We start from the raw sequence: 18,925 nt of genomic DNA on the forward strand, positions 1-18,925 counted from the left end.
GTTGCACCACTTCAGTTGACGTAGTTTCCATGATGATTTGTAGCCAACAATACTCAACATGATGCAACATGACCAACTATACAAACATGCCTCGTTTCACCCAGGGGGTAGGAGATCCACCATGGATACATGGGCCCCTTTCCTAACCCTACAGTCGAAACTGACCTGAATATATTGTTTGGGTGCTTGAAGGAACAAAATAAATAAATACATAAATAAATCACAAATGTACAAAGTGACCTTTTTAAGAGAACGTTTAATGTATAAAACTGACACTATCTGCATTAAGAATGCTCCACACACGTCATATGCACACAGTTCAAAAATGTTTCTTATTCATTCTCTGCCGTTTGAATTGCTTGTCTTTCCTCTTCACGCGGGGTTTGGGTGTAGGCGCCACTGTTTGTATGAGCGATGGCTTTGCCTCAGCTGGTGTTTTAAAGACTTCCTCTGTGGGATCGTCTGGAAGAACAGCTTTCTCCTCGTTCTTCTTAACCTTCTGTAAATCCTTCACTTGTTGCTTCTCTCGGACCTTAGCAGCTGTAGCCAACCGGATTATACGCCGATGCTTTAACAAAACACATTGGACCTCAGGTTAATAACCATCAATACTGTTGTCACAAGAAGTTTGTACAAGAGTGGTCAGTCATAAAAGCTATTTGTTCAAGTGTAAAACAAGGATCTCAGTACAAAATGTTGCATGTCTTAGCAATAGAAGAGGTACTATTCATATTAAACATATTGCACTTCAAACCAAGGTCCTCAAAAACCACATCCGTAGTTCATGTTCCTGAAAAGCTGTACATATATTTGGCAGAATTTGCTACTTTGTAATGCTCTAGAGTTCTTGATCTTGAAGATTTCAAAATCTCACAAGAACATATACACACAAATCTTGAAGTGGGTTCAGTTAAGAAAGTACCACACCCAGCAGTGCATCTACAATATTTGCTTTAAAATGCCAAATGATCTCTTTGCCACGAGGCTGATTTACATGACAATTCAGTGCACTCATGCTGCAGGTGACAGCTTGGATGTACCATAATGCTATTCATTTCCCTGCATCAATAATGTAAAAAAAACATTCCAAAATCAAAGTGGCATTCATTCTGGTAAAATAAATGTCTTTATCCTGATTAGGAGCCATCAAATTAATAAGAACAATGATACTGATCGTTCCTGAAGTAATGCATGTTGACAGCCTTCCAAGGCATCTGCATGAAACATTACAGCATTAAACTGCACATATTTACTGTATGGTTTCAGGTTGCATATTGACCAGACCTACCAAAAACCTATATTTAATACACTTCCTCCGAGGATACAGAACACACTTTTAACGGCAAGTTTCATTGATCCCACTATCAAAGTACATTATACGGGACACTAAAATATAATGCTCTCCAGACCAAACCTTCGCGATGAAACAGTTAGCACGTCAACTATAAAATGGATTCCCTTTTCATATAGGGACAATACTTAAATTAATTCTTTATAGACAATACTGAGAGTATAGGTGTTAAACTGTTACCACAATATGCTGTGTGCTTAAACCATGACATAAGACAATATACCATGTTAGGAGACTGGTAGTGTGGATTCTCATATAATGTTGGACCTCCAAAGCTTCCCTGGAAAACTTTAATGAGATTTAGGACAAACCGCGGTCCAATTTCCACAAGAGCGGCATCTTCTTCCATAATCTGAAACCCGAAGGAGAAAGAACATAGATAATAAGTCCTATTTGAAGATACTGTATTACAATTGTAAATACATATATTATCATTTTAAACAAAACCATACTTTATCTTAACATACATTGGGGTTAAACCAAGATTATAAGAGGACGCAAAGCACAGTTTCCTACACTTGGCGCCTTACAATGTTTTGTGCGCTATCTGTATTAAAGTCAGAGCGCTAGACCACTGTAGTTGACTAAATTTAGATTCTTCACAAAGGTAAGAGGTACTGTAATTACTGTTTAAATGTCACCTGCAAAAGCTTTTAGTTTTTTGAACAAATCTATTGTATCTGCCATCACAGTCTCCATGGGTAATGAATTCCACATTTTAACTGCCCTTACTGTAAAGAACCCTTTCCTTTGTTGCTGGTAAAATTTCCTTTCCTCCAACCTTAAGGGATGGCCCGAGTCCTTTGTACTGCCCGTGGGATGAATAGTTCTTTTGAAAGCTCCTTGTATTGTCCCATACTACCCATATACTGAAGCTGGACAACCCTTATTTGCAATCATAAGAAAAAGTTTGGTTTTTTTTGTTTGTTTTTTAAATAGAACTATGCTTTAAATTTAGCTTTTTGTTAATTATATGCATGAACATTAAACTGAAAATACGCCTGATTAAATACAGGTCTGTGCTTTACACCATCTATTGTAGTTGCTGAAGTTCAGATAACAGATTTACAGTCTACAGCTAGAGATCTTTTTTTTTTTTGTAACTTTAAGTTTATTAAAATTTTCAATACAAATAGCATCATGATACATGTAACATGGACAATCTATGCAGTACAGCCATATGCGATACTTTTAGTCTCTCCCACTGGTACATTTGGTAATCCTATAGGAATATATCGTCCTTAATACCAGCCGGTATGTTTAGGCAGTGTAAACTTGGAGGAACAAGAAAGTAAAATACAGGGGGGGGGGGGGGGGGCGGGAGGGGGCCCGCGGGCACTCTCTTCTACCTCCTTCACTTAAGTGGCTGGCTAAGCCGCTGTGTTCATAGTGTTTTCTATCCACACGGACCACACTAAATGTTTATAATATGTACCGTCATCTAGGTCTCGTAGTCCAATTCGCTCTTTTTGAACAAGAATGCACTTGGGATTATCATTGCCAAATTGTGTACAGCTAGAGATCTTTAAGCAATTCTATTACTGTAAATAGAAGTTTAATGATTCTTCAGAAACAATTGCACGTGTGTGATGCAGTAAGTGCCATTCCTGACCTGATAATTTCTGAACCAGATCCTGTTGTCTGTTATGGAGAAGCTGAATACATGGTCCACAAAAGGTTGGCTTTTAGGGTGATATCTTGGGGTGCCAAATATCTGCATTGAGAGAACATAATTAGGTTCAGCACAGAGACGACACAAATAGCAAAACACAGAACGCTAAAATATAAAATACCTGTGTAAAGAGCTCTTTTAACAAAGTATGGTGTGGATCTCGATCAAAGGCCTGAAAGATAAAAAAAAATTGGTTTTAAATCTACATGTGCCAAGGATAGAGTGCTTTATAGACGAAACTCATTGACAACTTTAAATAAGTGACTAGAGTACATTCATAAGGATGCCATACACAGACAGACATAAGATGGTGGAAGTGTATCTGCCCTTGTTAAGTGGGATGTGAGAGCAACATTTACCTAGAATCCATTACAAAACAAGCAGATTCAGATTTCAGGCTGGTAGGTGCAAATCAGGTGGGTTTTTATTTAACATACAGTGTGATTTTTAAAACAAAATGTGTCAGTTTCATCCGAATTGCTTGTGATTCAATACCAAGTAATTTCAAGATATAGATTTTTTTTTTTTATGTACAGGCAATATGTTAAAGTCTTCCTTGATTTACATGTCCTGGCCTAAAGCATTTCTCTCATCCTGTAATAAGTGTTTGCCACCCTGTAAGGCAGGCAAAGTGTGAACTGCACATGGCATGGATACAACATAGTTGCCGAGTGTTCTTGGGGAGAAGACCAGAAATCTAAGCGAAATAAAACTGGACCAAAGAATCTGAATACTAACCGGATCAAATGAGAGCAGGGGACGAGATCCTTTCAAGCAGTTTCCAGTCATCTTCAGTTCTGCCAATGTATGAACTGAAATATGGGAAAAGTTAATTAGGCTCCCAAAGATTGATAAACCTTTGATAATGCATCTCGGATAAGCACCAACACAAATGTGAATTCCAAAAGAGAATCTTCCAGCCTAACAGGAGTTTTATAATGGTGTCCTATCTCTTCACTAATTAAAATAGGAACCGTCCGCACGCCCTTTGTCAAGGTCATCTTATATAATAGACTGTTGCTATATTATCTGAGTGCCGCAGCACCCGAGGCAGTTTGCAGTGTTTATACTGGGAGTGCTCCTTTGAAAGCACCACCATCTAATTACTAGAACAGGAGAGAAGAACAAAGCTTATTATTCATGCACGGGATGAAATGAATAACATACAGCTTGTGCCTTTACAACCATGCATAAGTGAAGTCAGCACTGCAACAGTAGTGTTAAAAACAACTATAATGATTTATAAACCTCCATTTACAAATCACTAGTATTTTATTTGTTATAATTATTTATAATAATAATAGCATGTTCTTGTATAGCGCTGCTAGTTTTACATAGCGCTTTACAGAGACATATTGCAGCTTACCGTGGAGCTTACAATCTATGGGTTTTTTTTGGTGCCTGAGGCACAGGGAGATAAAGTGACTTGCCCAAGGTCACATGGAGCTGGCACCAGGAATTGAACCAGGCTCCCCCTGCTTCAAACTCAGTGCCTTTACTCACTGAGCCACTCCTTCTCCCCTTAGAACTATTTCTTTGCATGCAACATTTTGGTCTGTAGGTAACAAACACCTGTGGATTTACACACTTGCTGCCTTATTTAATTTCCAATGAGTAAAAAGTAACAATTCAATCTTCAACTTACTATTTTGAACTAAAAACTTTGCAGACGGCCCCTGTGGAGAATTAGATACCCTAAAAGTAAAAGAAAGAGAGTTTCAATTATCAGCCAACTCTTGTAACAATTCAACAAGGATCAGGGGGAGAAAGTCAACACATTATAATACATTGGCGCTCTGGTAACACACCGCCCTGCATATCATTGTAGACATTTTAGGTGAACCGGTTAATAGGGTATTTAAATGTATGAATATTGTAAAGTGATGCATTGATTGGACTCATCACACAATGTATTATTGTTCGACAGGCTTTACTGCATGAATAAGGAAAAAACGGCAAGTGGTCAGATGTTCCCCTATGACAATCAGGTCAGATAATATACGAAAGGGAATCCCTGCGCTTCTCCCATGGGGCTAACAATAAATGGGGAAATAAATATACATAATGAAACCTAAGTCTGTTAGACAAAGGAGACTTTTGGTTACATCCTTTGATCAAATAATAACAAGCCTGCTAACCAACGTCAAGGTAATAGCAGGTCTCTATGCTAAATGCATACAAATGTTCTGTGAAATATACACTGAAGGGGGGTGTATACGTATATGTATATTTGTTTTATATTTTCTGTTGGGCCAAATTAAATCCCTAGCAGCACGCTTCCAGTGGGCACCACTATTAGGGTGTGATTAATGTATTTAGCCAATCCACCTGTAACTGCTTATTGAGCAGCTTGTGGGAGGTTAGTCCCTCCCTTTCAAGGTATATATCTCCCAGTAAGGTCCCTGTAAATTCAATTTCCACATTACTTGCTTACATGTAAGTATCTTTACTGGTATATACCAGTTTTTAACTACACCAAGTTACATAAGCTTATGCTTAGTTTATTAACCCCTTCAGGGTATATTTCACAGAACATTTATATGCATTTAGCATAGGGACCTGCTAATGAGACTTTCCTTGACGTTGGTTAGCAGGCTTGATATTATTTGATCAAAGGATGCAACCAAAAGTCTCCTTTGTCTTACAGACTTGGGTTTCACTATGTATATTTATTTCCCCATTTGTTAGCCCAATGGCAGAAGCGCAGGGATTCACTTTCTCTTTTTTCACATATGTATGGCCAATCTTTTCACCAGCAGCATGCTCCTTACACAGAGAAGCGCAGTGAATATATATATTTGTTTTACATTTTCTGAGATATTATACACCGATCTAGCCAACAGAACTGTTACAAAAGAAAAAAGTTTATCTAATTCAGATGTAAGCAGTCAAGTGTTTGAAAGGCACCTAAATATAGGCCCTCTTTCACATGGATTGTTTGAGGATGAAGATAACGATAATGTGATAGCACCTAGCATCTGCTTACCACATATACAGATCCTGTTTCTTCTTGGCTTCAAAATAGATGCATTTGTTGCAGTTTTTCATTTCACAAACCTGGACACAAGGAGAAACTTATTACAACACACAAAATCCGTACCAGGCTGCTAGGATTGTAAAACGCCTTCAGAGTCCAGATACAAAAAAAAAAAAAAAAGTCCTAAGACTACATCCATCTACATAAAAGTTGCTGTAAAAGCCACACATTGAAGACACACTTACTATATAGCAGAAATAGCTGAACAAACGCCAAAATATAAAACTGATAAATTATAATTAACAAGCATATCACTTCTACACAGCACAATTGAATTGAAACTTGGTAAATGGCAACAATCTACACATTTGTGTGCAAAGTCTCCTTTGCATAGTGGAATGGTTCAGGTTCTGTTGATTCAACAAGCATGTGAAGATTTTTTTTTTTTTTTTTATATATAAGCTTATATTTAATGATATGAGTGTCACTCCTCTGTATTATTCAGATTCTGTTTGCCTTCAGCAGTTGACAGTATAGCGATAATGCGGGTGATAGGAGAGGCAGAACCTGTCAGACTCAGTGGGTGCTCTGGAACACAATGTGATTGTAAAAGTCTTCCAAAGAGCAGGCAAGAAGATGTAAAGGAAAAAAGCAACAATGTCATCCAATGAATTACCTCGTTTATCACAAACAGCTTATCTTTACGATCCATTTTAGTATCTGTAAAGAGTGAATAATAAAGACATGACATTAAAAAGTAAAACATGGACACAGTTAATGGTGTGGTGCCTAATAGGACTAAAGTGAAGCAATTGCATTGATTTATTTAATGGGTTATATATTGTTTATTATTTGAGTAACAAATCAGACAATTAGCAGCGATAGCAGTGTAAGATAAAACAAAAAAATAACATTTCTACTTTCAAATTAACTTGCTGCTTGTGAGCGCATCACTTTTTTACATGTGGCTAAGGCAGAACGTTTTAGATAACATAGCAGTGGTGCAGGATGACCAACTGTATGTCCATAAAGTTTCAAATAATAATAAATAGTTCTTTATTAAGAAAAAATAATTCAACTTTACAATGTCAAATGGACAATAGGCTGCAATGCATTGCAAACAAATACATTTAATGTCCCTTTGTAATGAGTTGGAGTATCTTCTAAGTGGACACAGACAGAGCAACTTATCAAAGGTTGCGAGGGGTTTGAAATCCTGGTCAATAATGTCAGAATATTAACCAGAGGATCAATCGGAATCCATTTCACGCAGAATGTCCTTAGTACATATATATACCTTTATTTATATAGCGTAATTTATGTACATAGTGCTTCACAGCAGCATGTGACTTAATATAACACATAATGGGAATAAGCGCTTCAGACACGACAGTAACAGTAGGAAAGGGAGTCCCTGTCCCAAAGAGCTTACCATCTAAGTGGTAATTAGGGAGAACTTAGAGAGACAGTAGGAGGGTGCTCTGGTAAGTGTGTCTGCAAGGGGTCAAGGTCAGTGCATCCGAGATGCACAGTAACAGCCAGCGGAGCTACACATGTGCTTTGTTAAAGAGGCAAATTTTTAGATGTGTCTTAAAGGGAGGGGGAGAGATATTGAGGGGAAGGATATTCCAGAGGTGTTGGGTAGAGTGAGAAAGGTTTTAGGTGGGAGAAGGTTTTAGATACAAAAGGGGTAGAGAGAAGACACCCTTGAGCGGAATGTAAGAGTTGGGCAGGTGTATAGCAAGAAATTAGGGCTGAGATGTAAGATGAGGTAGAAGAGTGTAAAGCCTTAAAAGAGAGTAGAATTTTGTAAGTAATACAGGATTTGATAGGAAGTCAGGAGAGTGATTTCAGCTAAAGAGACACCGAGACAGATGAGAGAGTAAAGTGATCCCAGAAGCAGCATTTAAGGCTGCGGCCAGGCAGAGAGAGCCATGACATCACGGAGGTGGTTTACTCATTGGGTGAACCGCTCACGTGACGCACTAGCGAGCAGCAGATTCAAATTTGCTTCCTTCTGCAAGCAGCTAAGCGCCGCGCAGGCGCTCGCTCATGCTGGCCACACACATTGCAGCAATGTGCTTTATCGCAGCCAGCGTGAGCGCACCTGCCCGTTCAGTGCCACCCTGGCCGAGGCCTAAGATAGATTGTAGAGGCAGGCGAGGCAGGAAAGCTTGACAGTAGAAGGTTACAATAGTTGCGATGGGAGAGAATGAGGGCCTGCTTTAGAGTTTTAGCCGTAGAGGGACATAAGAAAGGGCGTATCTTTGCAATGTTACGGAGGTAAAAACGGGAGGGAAAAAAAACAACTAGGGTGCCAACTCACGAGAGATACCACTATAAAAAAGGTGTGTAATAAATACACAATACTATCTTCCCGATGACCCCCAAGGTTGCTTCACACTTGAGACAACTCGTGGGGTGTCAAAGTCCTGCTGCTCACCCAATAGGATCTAACCTTGAATCCTAGGCCCGTGATATAGTGGGGGTGCGCGCGCAGTTATATTTGGCTGTGGTTAGCCAGCCATTGTATGCTAGGGCCGCGCGCGCACGGCAGTGAGTGTGGAGCCGGGCGATAGCGGGGAATACTCGGAAAACTAAGCATTCCCGCCGCTGTAATGTATGTATGTGTACAATGTTAATAAATAATTTATTCTCAATGTGTCTAACACCACACACACACACACACACACACACACACACACACACACACACACACACACACACACACACACACACACACACACACACACACACACACACACTAGAACAAGCCTTAGAGACAATATACACAAAAACAAGGGGAGCACCGGTTTAACAAAAACTAGTGAACACCAGAAATAAATAAATAACAGAAAGTCCTATCAGAATCACTCAATGTTGGGAAGCAGTGTAAGATACAGTTAAAATTAATAATCACACGGCCATGTGTGAACACACAAAATATTGGTTTCTTTCTTGGGGTCCTTGACCCAATGTTCTCCCCCGTCAGCCGTGTCAGTATTTATTTTAGCTGTATCTTACACTGCGTCCCAACATTGATTCCAATAGGACTTTCCGTTGATTATTTTTGGTGTTCACTAGTTTTTGTTAAACCAGCGCGCTGCTTGTTTTTGTGTATCCTGGGGTAAAAACGACAGGTTTTAGTGAGAGTAAAATGTGAGGGAGAAGTCAAGTGTGACACCTAGGCAACATGCTTGTGATACTGGGTGTATGATAGTACGGTCAAAAGTAATATAGGAGCAGGCAGTAGGGCCAGGCTTGGGAGAAAATATGAGGAGATCCGTCTTGGACATATTAAGTTTGAGTCGGCCATCCAAGTTGATAACAGAAAGACATTCGGGCACTGATCTGTACAACAGGTGTAAGGTCAGGGGTTGAAAGGTAAATATGTTTCATCAGTATAAAGGTGATATTTGAACCCTAGAGATGTGATAATCACCTAGAGTGATTGTGAAAAGAGAAGAGGTCCCAGGACAGAGCCCTGGGGTACACCCAGAGAGATCGACAGATGAAGAGGTGTTGGCAAATGAGACACCGAAAGTATGATGGGGGAGTTAAGAGGTAATCCAGGATAGAGCTGTGTTATGGATACCAAGCGTATGGAGAATGTGAAGTAGACGAGGGTGGTCCACAGTAACAAAGGATGCAGAGAGATCGAGTAATAGGAGCCAAGTGTAATGACTGTTGTCTTTTGCAGCATGGAGGTCATTAGTTATTTTGGCGAGGGCTGTTTCTGTGGAGTGAGTAGTGCGGAAGCCAGATTGTAGCCTGTTTAATGCTACAATTCAAGGCAGAAGGCTCACAACCTGAGCTCAGACAGAAGGCGATGTGACGTACGCGCAGTTACATGCGCTCGCACGTCCGTCGCAAATTTGGGTTGCGCAGTGGGAGTTTTCAAACTGAAAAATCCACCGGCAGCAAAGTGTAGCATTGTCGCTGCGACATTTTGCCGGCACAACTCAAATTGTAATTTGGGGCTACAGTCGCGTGACGCGAGCTGGTTCAGCAAATAGAGGTGAACCAGCTCCGTGACGTGTTTGTTACACACCCCCGCCACGTCCCAAATGCCGCAATCTGGCTCCTGCTGTTTGAGCACAGATCGCTGTGATGCAGGAGCACGCGGCGGCGGCGCGAACGCTAGCAAATTGCCGTAGCAGCTTGTCTGAGCGAGCCCTGAGATGTAGGTTTTTAATGAAAGTAGCGCCACTAATATACCCAATGCTGTACAGAATTAGCAAGACAGTACAGGAAGATAAATAACAAAGCGTCACACGTGCATTAAACAGGAAGTTATCAATGAGCACAAGGATGTCACTGCCCAACAGAGCTTACAATCAAAATATGGAGACAGTGGTTCCAACAAACTCTTACCTGCTTTAGTGTGTGGCATTAATGTTCTCAAGTCTTGCATTAAATGTCTTGTGCGAAAATTGATGCCACGTGATGAAAAAATTAGCACCCTCTCCTTGTTCTTCCATTTTCCCTGTGAATAGAAAAATGACATCAGTGTCTGTAACTCTGTTTATCTGTTGAAATAGAAGGGTAATTTATACTTATGATAAATCATAATTTAATTATGTCAATATTTTTGACCCTGCACCCCCGCCTGCTCACCTCCCAGCTCTTACCCCCCTCCTGCTCGGCTCCGGCATAAAATGAACCAGTGGCATCATTTGACGCCGGGTTAGCATGGTGATGCGTCGCCGAAGACCAGGTAAGTGAAGCTGCAAATGCAGTTTAATAAATAACACCTATACAATGGTACAAGTGACTACAACCAGTATAAGTGTTATAAATTCTGATAACATTGATTACCGCCAAATGAATTTAAAAACACAACAAAAAAAAAGTGCAGGGAGAGTGAGGGTTGGGAACAGTCGACATACAAAGGCTCCCATGGAAAATAGAAAAGGAGAGCGGGAAGGGTGTCACAGCACCTCCACAAGCCTACTTCCAGCACTCACAGCAGACTTCCAGCGCACACACAAATAGGTACCACTACAGTTCCTTTAGAGCAATTCCCTTAACCTACGCAGTTTACCACACACACAAAAAATGCTTTGCAATAGGTACAACTGGTCTTACAGGACCCAAAACATGTGCTGCACATACTGAATAGGTATAGTTGGAGGGTATGGCACGTGTGTGATAAACACACACACACTTCTCCTACCTACACACACACAGATGGGACTGCAATACATTGACAATTGTAATGTATTGCAGGCACCCATAGCAGCAAAGGAGTTAAACGTTACATTAAAACATATCGCAATGAAGGTAAGGTTCGTGGGAGGTTACAGCGGATCACACCGGTTTCTGGGCCCGGCCCCTCATACATCTCCCAGACACTGCGCTCATACCCCAGAAACAGGAGCCGGGACAGTGTACTCCTGTACCGCCGGCCTCTCCTGCCCGCTCCCGGCCGCTTGCAGTTTCGCCTTCTTGCTGTTAGCCGCTGGCTCGGGAGCGGAGCCACGTTTTCTCTTGTGCGCAGCCATGTTGCTTTCCCCCGGAAGTGACGTCACTCTGTAGCCAACGCACGGTGCGCGGCTCTCAGCTCTATGGTCTCCTGGCGTGGCTCGCAGCAAAGTGAAGAGCGCCCTCCTCTGGACAGTGGGAGGGATACACTAACACGCTGTCTGTATGGCCATAGAAGAAAAACGAACTTTTCGGATTTGTCAAATATATCCCATATAATGTTAGAACAGAGGCCTACAGGAACAGATAATAATACATTATTACCAGGCATCTTATAATACATGAACCATGTGTGTATTACATAATATAATTGTAACGGGTATTCACTCTGGCCTGACCCACCCAATCTCATATTGGCCCGTGTGGTCTAACCAGCCCCCATTACATGGTCGAGTCTGGTGGTGCACCTGTAGGTAACAGTCCTGAGTCTCCCACATGATGGTATTAGGGGATTGTCACTCCAGACAGGCAGCTGAGGTAGTGGGTGCGAGTCCTACCTATATCATGTGCAGCGCCTCCACCTCATCAGGATCTCTGCGTCCGCAGGGAGATGGGTCTGATGAGGAACTCCTTCTTGGTGGTGACTTCCACTGGAGAGTAATTTCACACTCACACAGTGGGGTTGTCTTTGAACAGGGCATCTTGTTGATGTAGCAAACTGCCCCCTTGCAGCGATCAGCTCAGCCGCACATCTCGCCGTACTGGCCCTTGAAAAGGTACGCCCTCCCAATGGAGTGGGATCCCCTCTCACCGCAAGGAGATCACCCCTGTGCCAGGTCCCTGGACACAGTGTGGCCTTGTCAGGCTTGACGCTACTTTATGTAGAAATGGGCCACTAGTTACTGCACTAGTGGGCCCTTCATCTCCCAAGTCTCAACACAGACTCCTTCTGTTAACTCTCTCTCTTCAACCAACAACCTAACTTTGGGCAGTGCTGTGCCTTATATACTTCAGGAACTGTCAAAGTTCTGATGTCACTAACTGTGGACTCAGAGCATGAAGCCACTCCCATCCATACATAGGGCACCTCACCAGGGTGTGAGGGCAAACCTCCATGATTACTGCTGGCATCCCTGTAACCTCCCAGGTTTACTGCCAGCAGGGGAGACAACTGCAGACCATTTTACATGCATGGCTACATAATATTATTGTACATTAAGTGGTTCACACCTTCCATAGGCTTAGCTAGAATAATACAAATTGGGTCCAGAGGACTCTCAATCCCGCCACTTCTTCTATTAGGATCAGAACTTTCTTCCAGTATGTCTGCATTACTGGACAAAACCACCAAATATGTGATAGATCCCCTATATGTCCACATCCTCTCCAACATCTATCTGTAGCTTTGCTTTAATCTTTTAGGAGTATAATACCAGCGTAGCAAAATGTTATAGATATTCTCTTTTTCATTGTACATATAGAGGTTTTACCCGCATTCTCCCATATATCCTCCCAGTCCTCTCTTGTTATTTCAGTCTTAAAGTCCAGAGCCCGCTGATCCATATATTTATGGGCCGGGGTATCCTTTTGGGGGGTTAAACCTTGCTAAAGGGATGAAATCAGAAATCAGACCCTTTTGATACTTTTTTTTGTTTTACATCAATCTTCAAAACGTGTATATCTGGGGAATTCCTCCTCATAAAAACCTTGATGAACGATGTCTCGGATCTGCATATATGTGAACACCTGAGTTAGGGATAGGCCATATTTCCTCATTACTTCCTCAAATGACACAAACTTACCTTTTTCTATTAAATCTCCCGTTTCTAGAATCCCACTATGTCTCCAGATTTCAAAGACCTGGAAACCCGGAAGAAACCCTGGGTTGCCGAACAGGGGCATGAGTCTAGGTGGAGTTGACATGACCCTATACTGTACTTCTTTTTTGCCAGCTGCCAGATTTTCAAGGTAAACCCGATTACCACCTGCTCAGACTGTCTCCCAATCCCAGCCCCGAAGCTCGACCATAGCAAAGAAGGCAGCCGATCGGGCTTTTGAGTGAACTCTCCAGGTCCACCAAAGCATAGGTCTCGGGAAATGCCGGTACACCAATTGTCTGAAAGGAGAGGCTATATAGTTGTAGCCAGGTCCCCTCTGGCTCCCCAGACCTCCGTTTTCACTCCCCTTACCCCCGTGATGCAGGGGAGTGTGACTGGCGACAGGATCACAGGGGGCTCCGGTGGGCCCTCTCCGCAGGGCGCTTCCATCTTCTATGCGGTCGCGTATGCGCAGTGTAGTCGCGCATGCGCAGTGACGGCTCGGAGTCCGGCGGCCATGTTAGGATTGGCGTGAGAGATTGCGCATCTACAGGGAGTCGTGCATGCGCAGTTAGAGCTAGCGGCGGCCCTTACAAACTCGCGTATGCGCAGCAGAGATAGCGCACGCGGCCCCAATAGGAAAGAGGTCCGCAAGGGACTACAAGACCCAGCAGCCACTGGGGCTGCTATACATGTGACCCACAAAAGCCAATCGCGTGGAAGAGCTTCCCCTGAGGAAATAGATACATTTGGCGCGCTGGGACCAAGCTGGCAGTTGGAGCTGGGACACAGATGGGGAGAGTGGGTACATTATACTTTCCAGACTGTTGTGCATATATATCATCCCATTGAGAATATTATTATCAGTGGATATTTGGCACTGGGTCTTGAATGTATCTGCAGAGTCTGGTAGATACTGTGTAAATAATAGAGACGTTGGTTTTAACCTTTTATTAGAGTGTATATGTTTATTTTTTGGATAGATGAGTTTAATAAAATGTTGTTATTTTGTTGTACCTACCTCTCTGGTGTTCGCATTTATAAATGCGCTTTCTGTACACCTACAGTTCAGTTATACACACCACAATAGGCTGAGTGCAATTATATGGGAATCTTTTGGTGATCACCTCTTGATCACTTTTTTGAAATAGTCCACTTAAGGGCCTTCTCTAGGTCTTCTAGTTGCAACCTCTTAAGTTCTTCATACATTTTCCTCGACAGGTTTTTTTTATGTGAATATTCTAATTTTACAAGTGTTTTCGTTACTTTTTTTGTTTCTCTATTTTTATTCTCTTTCTGTGTGATGCTATTGAGATAACCCGTCCTCTGATTGTGGCCTTATGGGCTTCCCATAGAGTCGCTGTTGACGCTACAGATCCATTGTTAATATAGAAATCATTTTAAAGCGAATTTCCAATTTGAGTACTAATCTCTGAGTGATTCAGTAGGGAGTCGTTCATCCTCCAATGGAACAATTGAGTCCTGATAAATGGGGGATTAAACAGGATCGCCACTGGGGCGTGTTCGGACCATGTAATAGGCCCTATATCCGAATGGACCAACACCTCCAAGATACCCGGGTATACAAATATATTATCAATTCTGGAGTACGAATCGTGTGGGGCCGAGTAAAAAGAGTACAGTACTCTCCCCTTCAATAACAGCTCCCACCTCAGCCTCTTTTCCTGCCGTGCTTTTCTCTGCAGAATTTCTTAAAGTTGCCCTTCTCTCAGGATTGTCCCCCTCAGGTCTCGCAGCCTGTCTCTATCCTTTCTTTGTGTGTGTGTATGTGTCTGCCGATGCGCGCTCCCGAGCGCTCAGTGCGGCGCCATCTTTGTTTTTTTTACCTTTCCCAGCCACTGACTGCCCGCGGCTGAAACGGGAGAGATCTGGGATCCCCAGCTCCGGGTCTTTCTTCGGGGACATCCCCGCCTCTTCCCCCGGCTGCAATTTGAACACTGGGCATTCAAAGATTTGGGATGGAGACTCTGGAGAATAATAATTCATATAGTGACCATACCTTTGTTTTACTATATAAATGTTGTTATAAATAAATAAAGTGCATTTCTTCTAAAGGGAATCAAAGCATTTGACAATTACAGTATAGTGCACAGGATTTTTTACAGACAGCCCAGATTATTTTATAATCTATGTTTTTGGTGCCTGCGAGATAAAGCAATTTGCAAACAGTCACAAGGAACTGATACTGGGATTATGAACCAAATTCCTAATTCAAACTCACTGTCTTTCTTCTCAGACAGTGTCTTTACTCACTGAACCACTCCATCAGACACCCGATCTCATCCTTTTGTTTTCAAATGGCTAACAAACCGCAGTGATGCTGTGTCTGCATTCAAAAGATTCTAAATGTAACACCAACAAAAAGCTATTTTGATTGTATTTTCTAAAGATTCCCAAGAATGTTTATGCTTCAGGTGCAGAAAGGGAAAGGGGCATGATAAAATAAATCCGATCCTCCTTTTGTAAAGGAACAGGGTGGGGATAAGTTTGTTAGTTTGTTCCTACAAGTCCACACTTTTGGTTGTATTTTGAATAAAGAAGGTTGATTTTATCTTTTTTCCAACAATGTTATTGCTGTGCACTGAAATGGTGTGTGTTTGAGAAGGGAACAGGAGCCATAAGTTTGTCAGTAATAAAAAGTGAGGTCCGGCTGTGTGTGACAGTGCAGTAGTGTGTGTGTGTGTGTGTGTGTGTGTTTGGGGGGGAGTAGTGTGTGAATGTGTATTTGGGGGGGTAGTGTATTTGGGGGGAGTAATGTGTGTGAATTGGGTGTGTGTGTATTTAGGGGTAGTGCGTGTATTTAGGGGTAGTGCGTGTGTATACGTATTTGGTGGGGTAATGTGTTTTTGGGAGGGTGTGTGTGTGTGTGTGGGGGTAGTGTATGTGTATTGGGGGGGGGGGGGGGGCTAGTGTATGTATGTAATGGGGGGAAGACATATCCCAAATGTAATGATTATTCACCAGAAAGTGAAACCACGCTGCCTTTTCACATAAATAGCTCTTAGGGTTTGGACCCCCCACACAGATAATTGAGTCTCTGCAGGGTTTGATTCCTGTGATTAACTTCCTTTCCTCCATTTATTTACTTATTTATATGTGAGGAAGGCAGGGGGGTTATTGAGTGGGGGGGGGGGGAGGGGTAGAGAGGGGGTTGGCGAATTGCATTTTGCTGGGGGATTGAGTTACTGGGGGCAGAGGGAGGAGTAAATAAATACACAGGACCAAGCATATTTTAATTTATTTTGCTTTTTTGGCCCAAGGGTGGAAATGACAAACTATTTTGCACAGAAAAACAATGAATTTTTTTTTTTTAAATAAATAAAGAGACTTATTATTGTGAGGTGCATTTCATCCCCCCACATATTTTTTCCTTTCCCTACTGTAATTCTGATTGAAGTTTGTTGTATGTTAATGCTTATCCAGTATATAGCTATTACTGTGTGTACGGTATATGCACGTTTGTGTGGGGTGTAATATTCATGCATGTGTGTTGTGGCTCTCAGAATATTTTGAACAGACATTTTTTTTATAAAATTGCTCTTCTTCCTTAAAAGGGTGCAGACCCGGCCCTAGCACAATCACACATTAACCACTGTTGAAGGTCCCATCATTTTCGTATCATCACACGCTGAGCCGGCTAGTTCTTTGCGGGGTTCAGTGCAGGGGCTTTTGTGGGGCCCCTTCCCTGGTTCAGTGCGGAATCTCCTCCTCTGACGACGCAGTGTCATGTTAACCCGATGCCATTTGATGACGCGGCGCCATGATAATGATTATAGAGGCCCCCGCGCTCTCCCCCCCCCCCTCTCCCACCCCCAACAATCAATTTCATTTGTCATTTGGGAAGACGCAGGCCTCTGTAACCACGGTGCTTGGTCTGATGGCACCACCATCAAGCCAGCCTAATAGCATATAGTAGAGGGCACTTCAGGAAACCATCCTATACTTCCCAGGTGCACTACAGCAGGGCTGCTCAACTCCTGTCCTCAAAACCCTCAGCAGGTCAGGTTATAAGGATATCCCTGCTTAAGCATAGGTGGCTCAAACTGATTGAGCCACCTGTACTGAAGCAGGGATACCTTGAAAACCTGACCTGTTGGGGGATCTTGAAAACTGGAGATGAGCAGCCCTTCACTATAGCAATGTCTTAATATATGAAAAAAAGCAAACAGTTGACACTAAACAAGTACTCTGATTTTTGATTATATCCAAGATAAGATTACATGTGAGGGTCTCTCTCTTCCTTGTTTTCATCACACGTCCAACATATTAGATTCGGCGTACACACCGCAGTCACCCACAAATTATTAGTGTGCAGTAGGGCCCCACTCATACGGCGGGTCCCGTTCTAGGCCACCGCCGGAAAGCGTAACATAGCATTTGCTATGTCCACCGGCGATTGTCCGTCTTTCCTACCCTTCTGCGCATGCGCAGACTCGGCTGTCCCCCTTCTGTGCAAGCGCGAACTCGGCCGCTCCCTCGTTCTGCGCATGGACAACCTCAGCCGCCCCCCTTCTGCGTACCGCCGCATTGCCGAGAAGCGAAACGCCGAGAAGCAGGGCCCTACTTTACACAATTATTTAAGCAACCAACATTAATTTAGACGTTTATATTATGGATTAATGTAAATACAGGACAAGTATCGCTGACAACTACATTAAACATAGGTTGAACTCGAAGGACATAGATCTTTTTTTCAACCTCATCTACAATGTAACTTTGACATCAGCGTGTTCCCCCAAACAGGACCAATGTCTTATTTTTGCTAACTTCCTAAAGAAGGAATGACAATTAAATGTAAAGTGCATGTAATTTATACGTTTCCTTAAAGGAACCAGAACACAAGTCTTATCATTTAACTTTTTACTGAGACATAAAAAGGATGTAGAAAAATGGGGAAGTGGCTGCGTAGCATACTGAATTTGCAGTTGTCACCATGTCAAACATCGATGTTATCTATAGGTTTGTGGATGCCCGGGCATATTTACTAAGCCGTGCCATTGGATAAACACTATCTGGCGCTAGAGGGCACCATATGTCCTGCACTTAAATGGGCTGTTGGGTGTCTTATAGTTCTGGAACGAATCCTAGGGATTTGCACGGTATACTAAAAATGGCCGGTGCTTTCTCCACACAATTTCTGTGGTTTTAACAATGGCATAAACAGGACTTTGCAATATAATTTGTAATTGAATGCAAAAGCTGATCAGACGGGCACCAAAATGGGAAGTCTGAGACTTCACAGGAAACACCCAGCCTTTAACGGTTATGATGTAGTAGACTGCAGTCCAGAACGTACTGTAGTGTTGTAATAAATAGCTCTTCACTTGCTAGCCACACTATTCATAAAACATTGCAATTAAAATCTGCTCATTTTAACAATTACTTTTGTCTCAAACATGCCTCGAAATTTACATTATTTTCTTAGACTCTATTGAAAAGTTCACGTTAAAATTTACAGATGTCAAATATTTTTGCCTTGTAACAAAGCCAGTCTCCACAGTACAACATTGAAACTAGAGAAAGTGCGCCATACTTACCATGACCTGCTGCTCCATAAGAAGCATTGCAGCACGCCTTAGTAAACATGGCCATGTGAATGGTGCTTTCCGACACAGACGGAGTCTTATGGATTAATACTGCTCACAAAAAGGCCCACAACCTCG

At 42.3% G+C, this 18,925-nt stretch overlaps 1 protein-coding gene across 1 annotated transcript; it reads right to left on the reverse strand.

Moving 5' to 3' along the window:
• Window positions 1–236: 236 nt before the first annotated feature.
• Window positions 237–11,547, reverse strand: BRIX1 (biogenesis of ribosomes BRX1). The gene is made up of 10 exons (XM_075587895.1): window positions 11,367–11,547; window positions 10,375–10,486; window positions 6,677–6,720; window positions 6,010–6,080; window positions 4,669–4,718; window positions 3,762–3,835; window positions 3,145–3,195; window positions 2,964–3,065; window positions 1,575–1,703; window positions 237–568 (listed from the first exon to the last, which is right to left on the reverse strand). The coding sequence occupies exons 1-10, from the start codon at window positions 11,502–11,504 to the stop codon at window positions 320–322; spliced, it is 1,020 nt and encodes a 339-aa protein (XP_075444010.1). The 5' UTR covers window positions 11,505–11,547; the 3' UTR covers window positions 237–319.
• Window positions 11,548–18,925: the final 7,378 nt, after the last annotated feature.

The sequence above is a fragment of the Ascaphus truei genome, chromosome 1 (genome assembly GCF_040206685.1).
Source record: "Ascaphus truei isolate aAscTru1 chromosome 1, aAscTru1.hap1, whole genome shotgun sequence".
In the NCBI taxonomy this organism is placed as follows: domain Eukaryota; kingdom Metazoa; phylum Chordata; class Amphibia; order Anura; family Ascaphidae; genus Ascaphus; species Ascaphus truei.

What these genes read in the sequence shown, in the direction of transcription:
- BRIX1 (XM_075587895.1), bottom strand. Translation starts at nt 11,504, where the DNA reads ATGGCTGCGCACAAGAGAAAACGTGGCTCCGCTCCCGAGCCAGCGGCT. An exon ending in AAACAGGATCTGTATATGTG is followed by an intron (nt 4,719 to 6,009) that starts GTAAGCAGATGC and finishes TTTTACTTTTAG; the next exon opens with GGTATCTAATTCTCCACAGG. An exon ending in TCTGGTTCAGAAATTATCAG is followed by an intron (nt 1,704 to 2,963) that starts GTCAGGAATGGC and finishes TTCGGGTTTCAG; the next exon opens with ATTATGGAAGAAGATGCCGC.